Here is a 13,397-nt window from a genome sequence, read left to right on the forward strand (position 1 = left end):
TATCTAGAATTTGCGACAGCAGCTACAACCGCTTTCGCGATATTTCACTGGGGATGAGGTCAGACGGTTTTCCTGGACTGAGCACAGATCGAACTGATCGGTCCAAGTCGATTCGTCCCGTCGTAGTTCCAGACTCGTTAGACAGTTTAAAAAATATGTTGCATCGAGGAATCTCGGCGCGACAAACGTATTAAGCTGTGCGAAAACAGAATGAGCAAAAAAAAGTTGCGCGAACTTGGCCGGCTGGATCTGATCATCGTGCAGTTTAATACACTCGATACACGGGATGAACAGGTTGTTCAGGGCGCTGTTTGGAGGGGGGAGACAGGCAAGGTTACCGGAACCTATAAAACGACGAACCTGCGCTAAAAACCTGTCCAAACGAGTATAGGACTCTCAATTGTGCGCCGAGGATCGGCGATGGTAGTTGGATCTTAGCGTCTTTCCATCTGCGAATCCGTGCTAATAATAATACATTATTCGCATAATCGTAAAGTGAACGTTCGGCCAAATTTTGCACCGGTGTCAGTGACTGCGGAGCGAATAGACCATGGTGAGTAGGAATTTTTAATTTTCGTTCCTTTTTTTTGTTTTTGTCTTTTTGCTTTCAATCAATCGACGAACACCATCGCTCGGCGGCGTTTCATTCGTTCATTTCAGCCCCAGGACTCTAAAACCTCACTGATGCGATTGAACCGCGTTTGTAATTTTGAAAAATATGCGGTTTTATAGCTTGTTGATCGGTGAAACTTCGATGGATTTTATTCGGTTTATTATGAGATTGTTGGGGATTAAATATTAATTTATCGAAACGCTATTGCAAGCTAAGAATAAAACAGAATAACTGAGAATCCTGAAATTGTCAACAAAAGCTTAAACGTCATTGTTTTTTTTTTTTTTACTAGATTCAATCGATTTTATTCTGCGGTAGCTGTTCGTTTTATTCAAGATACCATTTTCTACAAATATGTTGAAACAGATTCTTTGTTTCAGTAGTCAATTCGATATACCTCTTGATAATTATAATCGAAATTACTAAAATGTCATAAAATTATATATCCAAATATTCTCACGTGATAAGTAATGGAACAAAATTGTTTTAATTAACTTGTATAAAATATTTTTCTGAATAAAATCTTCAATCGTTAAGTAAAATAGAACAAATCTACTACGTTTTAAACAATCTTAAAACTACATATTCAAAATAAAACATCGGTATCTCATACCTATCATAATTCCACTGTTTTCTATTTTCATACTTTGCAGAGATTTTGATCGTAGCTTACAAATATAATAATTTGATAAATACTCTACGTACTACAATCCTGTAATAAAATGAAGAAAAAGTATCGATTCTCGGTCAACGAACTTCCTTATTAAACAGCCAGAACATTGTTCTATTTACCTCCACATTACCGCTAACGCATAAAACGCATCCTAATTATTTAAACCAGACGTGTTGCACGTCACGAAATGGAATGGAAATATTATCGAAGTCAAGATACCGAATAAAATCTTCAACGAGTTCAGGGAGTTGACGTTCCGGGAATTTCTTTCCGTCTAGACGTTCGAGAAAAGGTTAAAATTGATGAAAGAAGAGACGGATTGATAACGATCCCGTGAACCAATGAAGCTTCGGTTCCTCTCGGCAATTACTTCCACGATGAATCTCCGTATTCTCCGATCTCCTTTCAAGGGCAACGAGCAAAGACAGATGCCTTTCGTATCCACTCAGTACTGTCCGTGACTCTAGACCGCAGCCCAGAAGTGGAACAGGAATTAGCACTCTTTCTAATTGAGGACGAAGCAATCATCCGATCCCTGGGGAGGCTTTCATCCTGCTAAGCCGGTCTTAAAATCTTATAGTGCGCATTTATCTAGCACTATAAACCGTTTTTCCTCCTAGATCAGTACCAGGGGGGGGGGGGGGATACTGAGATACTTAAATACTGCCTGCAGGGCATCCTGTCGAAAGAACGAAAGAAAGCTCCGCTCTCGCAGCTTGCAGGAAATTGCACTGGGCTGATCGAACGCTTCCAGTTTCATTGTTTCATCTTTTGCTATGATTTAGGTATTCACTCATAACTGTGCAGCTGGCCGTTTCACCGAGTCACGAGGATCCCTTTTCTCACCCTCTCCTACCCCCCCAAGTTTTCCAAACTCCCCAGCAAACTTCCCGACATCTGACACTCGGCTGCATTAATCAGGCAGAGCTTTATCGGGCCTCCATTAACGCTCGGCCCTAGCTCTGCATGCGCCCAATGGCTTCTGTTAATGAACTTCCCGCCTGCATGGGATTGTTTAAAACTTTCCTCCTTTATCCCCTGTTAATGTTCACCCCTTATCTGACACTGCGAGGGGGAATTAGGCTCGGTAGAAATATAACCGGCCGATCGGGGCACGTACTATATACTTTTGGAGAAAAAAATCTCATTTCCGTCGCGGGATTAACGCTCTGCGTGAAATCTCGACCCTTCGAACTCCTTCGAATCCCGAATTTTATCGCCGTTTCCACGATTCATTACCGGAATAATTTTACGCAGAAAAAATCGAGCATTTCTTCAACGATTGAGCAAAATCGTGCGGTTATTATTTAAAAATAAAAAATTGGAAACTTACTTTTATTCGGACGATTTCGCTCTTGTATTTTTTAATAATGTCAACGCGTTTTAACGAAACTATAGTGTTCGATTATTACGTATAGACGAAGTATCTTCTTCTTTTTCAGATAATAAATGCTCGATCATTATTGTAATTACAAACCGATGCGAGGGTGAATTTTTTATAGAAAGACTTTTACTAGACTAACATTTTAACGTGACTTTTATTACTTTCAAGAAAGTTTCCAAAGTATCAAGAAAATTATGGGACGGCGAGACTGTAACCCGTTTCCACGGGAACGTTGATGGTTGTTCTAATTTTACCGGAACGACGTCACAAAGCTGCGCCGATTATCCTGCCTGCCATATTTCCGGTTAGATTTTCCCCCTTTTTACGCTCGTCGATGTCGTTATGCTGCACAAACGGCTCGGAGAAACGAGCGGATCGTGAAAAGGAAGGATTCAGCTCGCGGATTTTTTCCTCTATTCGTTTTTAGTTAAACAGTTCGAACAAAAAATGTCGACAAGGTTAACGAGCCAATCTAGATCCTGCAAATGCGCAATCATATCATTTGTACATCGATGTTACGATCGTAGATTGAAACTGCGGGGATGTTTCATCGCCGCAACGAAGGAAGCCCGCGATTTTCAACTAACAGCAATCTGATATAATACCGCATTCGAAATTAATTAACCACACGCACGGTAATTTACGATCAAGCACGCGGTTCTACGGATTTGTTATAATTGGACATAATTTGAGCAAATCAATTTCGTAATTATGATTCCACACAAGCCGCGATCATTACCGCTGATTCGACTTGATTCGGGTTAATTAATTTCCCTCTCATAATGCTGATTACTTTTACCTTCATTTGGCTTCTCGGATATAATATACGCAGCAGCGGATTCCTTCGTTCAGCCGTGATATAATTATAATATTCATTATTACTTTGCGAAACGTACACGCGACTCTTATTCCAACCGCGACTTAGGATTTTTGAAGCAGTCCAATTCCCCAAATTGCCTTAAGCCTGCAACTTGGTTGAGGATTTTCTCGAAGACACGAGTCGGAATTCAGTGGTATGTAATTTTCTATCTTCAGTACACTCAAATCCTCCCCTCCCCGTCTCTCCGCTCTTGAGAATTTACCAAATGTACAGTCCAGTTAAACACCTCTAAAGACAGAAATATCATCTAACGCTAATTCGAATGCGCAAATGAAGTTCTCCCAATTTAATATTCCTTTGGAACAGAATATTTTTTTTTATAAGAATACCACAATTCTCAGCTACAATAGCATAATTATTCAAAACTGAAGGGATCTCGTTATTAAATGATTTTTACAACAGACAAATTGAATTGTTGGAACGATTTTAACGATTTAGGAGCTCATTTTGATCGTGAATGAGTGAATTCTCTTAAAGTAAACAAAATTTTCTCGTCCAAGGCATCAATAATTGTACTATTGTAGATGAAGTTCCTGGTTTTTAATATTTTTTTTTGTATTAAGGTAATATTTTTTGAAATCGATTTATCCCAGCTTCAAGCCTTCGTTATACCGTATTTCAGTCTCCAAAATTCTTTGACCGGACTGTACGTTTGATACACCCTTAATTCTCCTTGTCTTCGTTTCATCCCACCAAATTGTTTTCACAAAGTCCTGTTAAATCGCGACGAAAGAAGTGAAAAAGAAAAGTAAAAGGAAAAAAACAACAAGTTTGTAATAGCCAGTTAATGGAAATCCTTTCGTCAAAAGAACCAAAAACGTAGCGTATACGAGTAAGAAAATACCTGCGAGCTGCTTTTCACCTTTTCACCTTTTCACAGTAAGTTTACCTTCGCCTCGCTCTTATTGTGTACGGGATAAACGTACTGGAAGAGGACAGCGTGCGATAATTACCGAGCATTGAGCACGAACAAAGCGGTCAAAGATGCGTGACCCATAAGGGAAGTCTGGGCTCTGCCCCCGGCGTGCATACTTTACGCTCGTACGTTTTGTACCACGCATGACTACCGAAGCCGGAAGGAAACTGGTCCCATACGCCTCGTTTTAATTACTGGCTAATTCGATCTTTCGCGGTACGTATAGGTATACAAAGAGTCTAGTAGGTACGTCGCACATTGGGATTCGCGAATTTCCTTTGGATAAAACGTGGTGTAAAGTCGGAGTGTTGATATGAAATTCGAAATTCTTCTCTATCACGAAGCGGATAAATTTAAGGACGAGGAGCGTAACGGGTGTCAAATTAATGCGGACTTATATATGTAATACTCGTATACGTGAAACGATAATAAATTCGCGATGGAGGTGGAGTGTCAGAGGTTCGTCCGACCACCGACAAAGGAAGTACATTTATTGTACAGCGCGCGAACGTTGGAGAGGTAATAAAATAATGGTCAGTTGAGGGGAATGCCAAACACGAGGTTATTGTACGAGGACCTGCTGCAGCCGCGTTCGCCTCTCGCGTGACATCATTTCCGCTCCTATTATATCCGGCACCACCACCGCGGTCCAGGCAGAGTAGAGTAGAGACGAACTGCGAGAGTTTCGCGAGTGAGCGAGGGAGCGAATGAATGGACGAACGAATGAGCGAGTGCTCTCGCTGCTAACAAAGTACCTTGAACTCTTTCGTGTTTGCGAAAAGAGAGGCGGAGTAAAAGAGAAAGAGAGGGGAGAAAAAAAAACTGAGAGAGGAAAAAAAAACCAAAAAACAAACAGGGTGAATAAAAGGAGGTGGAAAAAAATGCTTCACCTTTTTCCCACCCCCAACCGGCTATACCGACCGACACAAAAAGCCTCTGATTTGTCGTCCTACGTGTTCCGGAAGTACATTAACATTTCTAGTTTCGTCTCACCGCGTTTCGTGTTCTACACACACGCACGCACTCACTTACTTTGTGTTACTCTATTTTTACACACGTTATAAGTATAGGGACATACATGTGACTTATATATATATATATATATGTATGAGCTGAAGGAAGACTGTCGTTAACGTAAATAAGAACGTACAAAGAATTGCGCTTTGAGCGGAAAAGCTCGATAAACAATCTGCTTTTTGGGACGAAATTACGGACGGCTTCAGACTCGGTTCTTTAAGCTTTCTCGATTGTTTGTTTTTCACGGAATGTCGAGGACAAGATACGTATCTTTACCACCCATATGAAAACCTCAGGACTCTGGTCCCCGAGGATCGTGGAGGATGAGAGGTAAGGAAGAAAAGAGGGAAAGGAGAGGAGAGGAGAGGAGAGAACAAAGCAATACCGAATGGCGGCTTATCCCGATGTACGGAGGTATACCGGTGAACGGCAATCGATATCGTACCTCTTTTTCTTATCGATGTCTTGTTGCTCGAAGCAGTATTCAATTGACGCTATTATTGCGCGAATCGCTACAGCTATTGACGTTATTTAACTGCCGTTCTAAGTGGACGCGATACGAATGGTGTGGAACGTTGAATTCAAATGGTTTGTGTTCTTTAGTAGGTATAGGAAAATTCTTGCTCAACTATTTATTGCGAACAGAAAAATGGCGAGTGAATTTCAAGTGAAATCAAATTCAAATTCAAATTTTAATCGAACAATCGTTCTTTCTTGTTTTAATGATTCCAAGGGAAATTGGTGGCTTTTGAAGAACTCTTACAAGTTCGATACTTGATTTCCGTTGCGATTTATACTCTCAACTTTTACACACCCATCAACGCCCATTTCGTAACTCAATGCTGAATTTTCAAGCAAACTCTGGATACATGACACGGCTAATTTGCAAAATAATGGTTGAAACCCTTGCGAAAATCTCGGTATCTAATTAGATTTGCCGTTTGTGGTCGTTACATTGGCACGTGTCAGTCGAGGATGTGAAACCTCCACGGCGTGCAGGGCTTACCAAGCGAGGTGAAGGCGTTGCAACTCGCATCGTTTCGCAGCATTAATATAACGCGGGCGATGCACGGTGACTGCAAATTTGCATTTGTACACGGTGACAAATTGCGTTTGCCGCATTCGCCTCGCCCTCGGTGTGACGTAAGACGAATAAAACGAACTTATTATGGAATTCTCGATTTTTCGGAAGCGGTAGGTCACGTGGTACGAACAAGCGGATAAAAAGTTGTTTGCGAAAAACGTGAAAACGTTTCAATGCCGTCGGTTCACATCGCGTGACGCGTGCTTTTGACCATGAGCGATTCATATCTCTCGGCCACGCATTCGTGACTTTTTGCCGTGGATTTGTTAGCTTTGGTATATTGAAAAATAAGTTTCGAAATATTTGTCTATTATGCGTATAATGTATATATAAAGGCGGATTATCATCCGGTAAGCGGTAAGTGATTTGAATTCGTTGTTGATTGTTTCATTTCCTGTCGGTGGATCATTTTTACATGACAAAGGTGTCTCTATCTACAATTTACAAGGTAGGCCACATATAGAAGAGAAAGAGTTTTCAAGTGAGAGCTAACCGGATGGGCGCAGCGATTTTTTTCTATCTCCCGAACCGCAATCGCTGCCATAAATGGTAATTGGAGAAATTGACTCGGTTTCATGCTGGTGAATGATTAATGAAAGAAGGATCGCGGCGATCCGGAAGCTGGAAAGAAGAGACTTTTTCGATCCTTTGTCTACGCTTACAATTAGAAATTTTTTTTTTTAAATATTGTTTGAGTTCGTTTTAAAGAAGAATTAGCATACTTATTAGAAAAATACTTTTTCTTTCGGGACGATTGTGGAAACAAAAATGAATTTAACCCTACCATGCGCGCAAAACACGGGGGGTGGGGGTGGAAAAGCTCGTAGACGGGACAAAACGCGCGTATCAAATTGCCTAACCTGCATTCCACGGCAGTACATCATATGTACATTTGACTAACGACACTTGTGTACGTAGACCAATTATCGCAACGGTATAGTCGCGACTTAATGCCCAATGAATATGCATAATATCTCACAGCGAATAAGCCTCGACTCGAACTGATTTATAATTTGCATCGGTACAGATAAATGAATACATCTTGTTAATGGAAATTGGAATTGGTTTGAATAAACAATCGTCAGGTCACATACTTGAACCTGAAAATACTGCACTTGTGGAAATTTAATTTAAGTAGTAAAACAAGGTGTCCGACTCTTGCCGAAGTATAATTTACGCAGTTAATATGAACTTGTATCTCGTTCTTAACGATTTTCTTTCTTCTTCATTATATGTAGTTCAATTTATCTTCAATAAGTAAAAACGGTTTAATGTTAGCCGCGTCTTGAGCTTGTTCAAAGATTCTATGGATTAACCCTACGGCTGTTTGGAATCCATGGTAATTGAACCCTCGTTCAATAATGGTTGAAATCGCGATCAACTTTCTGGAAGAATAAACACTCCTTATTGTCTGTCAAAATTGTTTGAGGACTCCTCGTAATAATCTCCATTCCGCCTTTATTTTAATATATATTTGCGTAAAGCGCGGTGGTTGATATTCGGGGCCTGATTATGCACAGCGGATGAAAACGAGAGCGAATAAATCCGGCATAAACGTTACTGGAAAGCTTATTGCACGCCGAGTTGAATCTCACAGCTGCGTGATGATGTGCGCAAAATAGAATGATAAAAGCTCACGGGGGGGGGGGGGGGGGGGGTGAGGCGAAATCGTGTATAATTCTTCGATCCGAAAGAGAAGTTCCACAGCAACGCGAAACTGAGTTTGAACCTGCCTCAACTACCCCATTTGGTATCCGCACTTGACAAGAAAATGGCGCAAGCTTGTGCACATTTGCGCTCATTTGCGGCATAAAATTGTCCGGAAAATGAACGGGGTGGAGCTTGATATTCACTTTGCTTCAGAGACGAACACATTCGGATAAGTGTTCGATTCAAATTTCAGTATAATACAATGATTAATTCGCAACGATGTGGCGTCCACCGAAAAAATTATCACAGAATATTATTTTTAAAAATTCAAAAACAACGGAATATTTTACCAGGAATAGGAGTGTTGAAAAAAAAGGGAAAAACAAAATTCGGAATTCATTTACAATAGTTATTCAGATTTCAGAATTTTTTTTAATAGTGATGGAAACGTTTGTTTGTTTGTTTTTCATTCCAATATTTCTCACTCCGCTTTATTCTTACCTTTCTTTTTCGTTGCGGATGATTAAAAATTTTCTTATCATTTTCCGGATCACGTGAGCTCGGTCCTTACGTGGTGAAACTAATATCGTATCAGAATCAATAGATTCGATGTAGATCTTCGGGTTCCATTTGACGATTTAATAAGCTCGTAGGTACACTAGATTTGAATTGCGTGAGAATTCACTAGAAATCTATGCGATCCTTACCGCCTGACCGTAGAGGGTGGTTTTCACTGGAATTTAGCACTCACGACGAGCAATTGAAATTTCGAAGAATTTATCGCTCTTGATTAATATCTCAAATTATTAACTTGTATTTTCATTCCTGTTTCACTCATTCATTTATTTATTTGACAGTTAATTGTGTTTTTGTGTTACTTTTTTCAAGGAAATAACAGTTTTCGTAAATACGCCGATGTCCTCTACCTTGCAGCAGCATCTAAATGTGGTAAAATAGAACGGCCCGAGGTGTGCTAATGAAATTCTCTGGCATTTTCCCGCATTTTATTATGCTCTATCAGGTATATGTATATATATATATATATATATATATACACACGTATACCTTTACCGCAGAGCCGGGAATTCTATTTAGAATTTACACGGGATATTTATATACCTATATAGTAGATACACATTTTTTTTTAGCTATAAAATTCTCCGCGCGACATTCCCCAACTCCTGCACGAAACCACCCTTAAAACTACTATGCAGATAGGTACTTATAGTTTTATTTATGCACGCTATACGCCATGCGATGTACGGCAGGTATTGTGTACAAAATAGGGCGTACAGACGTACAGATTGACGGAAATTTCTTTAAAAAAAAAAACTCTTTTTATTGCTTCTATGAAGTCCGATAATCGCTGGTCAGGTTGGGTTAATAAAAATTTTTCTTCGTGTTTAAAAGTAAATGAAAACTGTATTTCTTCGAATTTTCCTCAAATATTAACCCGATAAATTATTGACTCTCTTGAATTGTTTATTGACGATAATTTTATTTTCAGAGGAAGTCGAATAGAAAGCCTTTTCGACGAATTCAAACCCCGCGAATATCCTGTTTCAGATACCGGTCCTCCTGGGATTGCTTGCTCTGGGTGGAGCGAGGGGTTCGCCATCGCCGTCGACGTCGGGATCGGGAACGTCGGATACGTCGAGGGCGGACACGACGCCGTCAGCCTCGTCGGCGCTCGGCGCTCTCTACCGACAGGCTCGTTCCGACCAATATTACACGAGCAGATACGCCGGGGACGGTTTATCTGTGAGTTCAGGAACAATCGGCACCCGGAGTCCGGATTCCAACGAGCCGAGAGACGCCGCCTATTTCGAATCACGATGCATCACCTGCGACCCGAACAAGTCCTCGGCGTCCAGCGCCTCCGATCGTGGGTCAGTCCTCGATGCTTTTCTCCGACAGATATTACCAAACTTTTCTATACTCTCGTCCTCAACTTTTCCCCTGCTTTTATATATATATATATACACACACACACACATGTATAGTCAGACATATAGATATATGTACAATCACCTTGCGTGTTACGGGGTGGAAAAAGATTCAACCCCGTAACTTTCCTCGATCGGTTATATTGCCCAAAGTTTTAATTCATATTATCGTCCCACTGTCAGCTTTATATCGTTTCCTCACATTAATTGAATCCCTTTATTCGCAAAATGATTTGTGTGTTATGTAAAAGAAAAAAGGTATATAATTGCATTTTGTTTTTTTTTTTCAAATTTCTTTGTGTGCAATTTTATTTCTTATTCTTCGGAAAATAGGTCGTATTTTAGGCATAAATTTATCATCGTTACCTTTTGCCTTTTTTGTACAACAGGTACAGACCGAAGCCACGATACGACTGGTACGATTACGATCTTGAGGATCGAAGGTCGCCCGTCAGCTACAGAGATCGATACGACGACTACGATCGCGGCAGGTCACCTGGGTACGATTACGATCAACGTTACAATCGATTCGGAAGATACGATTTACGGCCCATCTACTATGGCGACCGGTATCCAGTCAAGTCTTAATTTAAACTGATTTTCTCACAACTTGCACTCTCTCAAAAATATTCCCAATACATCTTTGCACGATGAATTTTTTTCCTATTAACTATGCAGAGCTGAGCGGAAATCGGGAAAAAGATTTCTCGTCATCGCTTCGATTCCACATGCCAAATTTTGAAGGTTTATATTTTCGATTTATACACGAGGTAAACGTTCTTTTTTCTGTTTTACGTTTTTTACGAGAGAAAAAATTCGACCTTCGATTCACTCGTTTCTTTTACTCAGACCGAAGGGTCGTAGGTCACAGTTACATACGACCTTCTGCGTTCCTTTGGAAGAACAAGTACAAAACGAAGAAAGCTGTAAAAAGTTGTTTGAACTTCCCCAGATACGACAGTCGCTACGACCGCGATCGAATCTACGATCGAGACCCAGGCTACGACCGGAACTACGATCGAGGTTACTACGAGCGAGGAAACGGATACGACAATCTGGATTCTCGCTACCCTTACGAGAGCCGGGAAGAAGTCCGGTATTACAGCCCCTCCAGGAGGCCAAGCTATCACGAGGATCCGTACATGCCGCGATACGACCGACGAAATCGGTACGGAAATCGATACGAGCAGACCTACGACAGGTATGATCCTTACGACAGGATCTACAGCAGGAAACCCGCCCTCGACGATCGCTACAGCTATGACAGATTCGGAAGCAGGGGAGGCAGCGTCGGCGTCGGGTACGGAGGCGGTGCAGCAGGTGGAGGCGCAGGTGCAGGATACTTTACTTCAGGTACATCCGGAAGCTGGGGACCAGGATACGACCGTGGATACGCCAGCGCCTGGAACTACGCTGGGAGCAGGGACAGGGAAAGGGAAAGGGAAAGGGACAGGGACAACTGGAGGGACAGGGACTTCAACAGAGATCGTGATCCAGGGTGATAAATCGCTGCTTTGCTTTCAATTTTCAAAATTTTTCTGATAAATTTATTAATTTTTAGAAATTTTGCAAAGGATCTCGCAGAATCCTTGGGGAGATTGGATGAATTTTGAGTATGTTGCAGGACGATCGAAGGTTCTCATCGCCCGCAAGTCCCAAAAATTTATGGTCTAGGGTGCATGGATTTTTTTATATCTATCGATCACGCCATTTTAACGAATCACAAAGCTTTAAGGGGACTTTAAGTCGAATATTTCACTCAAAAACTGCACAACCGAGTGGCAGAGACTTCGGACACGCGTGAAAAACAGGAGAGTCGATCGACGCAAGACTGAGAGGATGTCGTTCTTCGCGTCAAATTTGACGCTGCAACCTCTTTTCGGCAAAACAGCGGACTAATGGACAGAATCAATCGCAGCTTCCTATCTACCTTTGGGAATTAATTGTGTGGTTTTTTGAGTGATTTTTGTCGATTTAAACTCACCTTGGAGCTTCATAATTCATAAAAATCGCGAAATCCATAGATATAAAAAAAATCTGGACACCTTTCTTCCGTAGCCTGTATATCGAAAATTACTGATTTTTGGGACTTGTGTTCACGAGAACTTTTACCGACCGGGCAAATTTCCATAAGGATTTTGCGAGGTCCTTTGCAACTTTTTTGCAAGTGCACAAATTTTTGCAATTTTGATTCTCACTGTGTGAAGGAGTATTATTCGATCCATGCCGATAATTATTCCACCGAATTCCTGCAGACTTGAGTTGTTAGAGGAATGGGGTGTTTGCAAAGTAATAAGTGTTTCGCCTTGAGGTCTTGATCGGAAATTGATCCCGCACGTAGTTACGCTAAAGCGTGTGATTAAGCTCAGCCCACGTTTTCACGCCTCATCGGTTTATACTTTGAAATATTCCGTATAAATTTATTACAGCCCGATTAACCCCCCGGCGTTAAAGATCGCTTCGTAACTTCAACGGTATTTGAGGTTGCTTTACGATCACGTTCACTGCTGCAGAGTGGTGGTGATGGTGGTGGTGGTGGTGGTGGTGAATGTAAACCTCGAGAAGAATCTCGAAGAGGATAAATTGTTTCGCGAAATTTCGCACCGGTTATTTTCTTCCGTTTATATACATATATATATATATATATATGAATTTTTTCTTTTTTTTTTCTCACTTCTTTCTATTTCTCTTTCCCTATTTTTTTTGCTTCTCTCGTTTTATTCCACCAAGAAAGGCGAAACATTTTTTTTTTTTGTCTCTTTCCCCAGATACTATCGACCGAGGGATTATTTCTACGACAGCACCGCAGCCCCGGGCGCTTCCCGGGGTACGAGCTACCTCCACGACCGACCTGAGTCCTCGACACCGTCGAACAGCATCGGTCAGGAATCAGCAACAAACTCACCCAAGTCGCAGGACAGTAACAAAGTATACAAGGATTAGGAGATTAGGGATTAAGTCGCATTAAAAGTTGTCCAAATAACAGAATCTGAAGGTTTTTTTTTTTCTTTCTTTATTTTGTACGTTTTTACTTGAGGAGCTTTTAAAGCGTTAATTTGCCTGTAACGCAAATCGACGCTCGTTTGAAGATAATAATAATTTTTCAATAATTTTACGAAGGAACTGGTTGCAGATTTGGAAATAGATATTATTTCGTTCGTCCGCAATTCGTGACTGTAATATTTCCTCGTAATAGCGATGTGTAAAATTGATTTACTTCCCCTGATTACCTCG

At 41.0% G+C, this 13,397-nt stretch overlaps 1 protein-coding gene across 2 annotated transcripts; it reads left to right on the top strand.

The window, feature by feature from the left end:
- Window positions 1–251: 251 nt before the first annotated feature.
- LOC124406794 (uncharacterized protein DDB_G0287625) lies at window positions 252–13,151 on the top strand. 2 transcript variants are annotated; one of them, XM_046882404.1, is made up of 5 exons: window positions 252–553; window positions 9,784–10,106; window positions 10,553–10,663; window positions 11,116–11,661; window positions 12,932–13,151. In XM_046882404.1, exons 1-5 carry the CDS (start codon window positions 551–553, stop codon window positions 13,104–13,106), a joined length of 1,158 nt encoding a protein of 385 aa, XP_046738360.1. In that variant the 5' UTR covers window positions 252–550; the 3' UTR covers window positions 13,107–13,151. The 2 variants fall into 2 exon arrangements, with proteins under 2 accessions (XP_046738360.1, XP_046738349.1); XM_046882393.1 differs by having other exon boundaries at window positions 254–553; window positions 10,553–10,732.
- Window positions 13,152–13,397: the final 246 nt, after the last annotated feature.

This window comes from Diprion similis, chromosome 1 (assembly GCF_021155765.1).
Source record: "Diprion similis isolate iyDipSimi1 chromosome 1, iyDipSimi1.1, whole genome shotgun sequence".
In the NCBI taxonomy this organism is placed as follows: domain Eukaryota; kingdom Metazoa; phylum Arthropoda; class Insecta; order Hymenoptera; family Diprionidae; genus Diprion; species Diprion similis.

Excerpts from the sequence above, each read along its gene's own strand:
- LOC124406794 (XM_046882393.1), top strand. Across the intron at positions 10,107-10,552 it reads TCCAGCGCCTCCGATCGTGG|GTACAGACCGAAGCCACGAT; the intron begins GTCAGTCCTCGA and ends TTTGTACAACAG. Across the intron at positions 11,662-12,931 it reads AACAGAGATCGTGATCCAGG|ATACTATCGACCGAGGGATT; the intron begins GTGATAAATCGC and ends CTCTTTCCCCAG.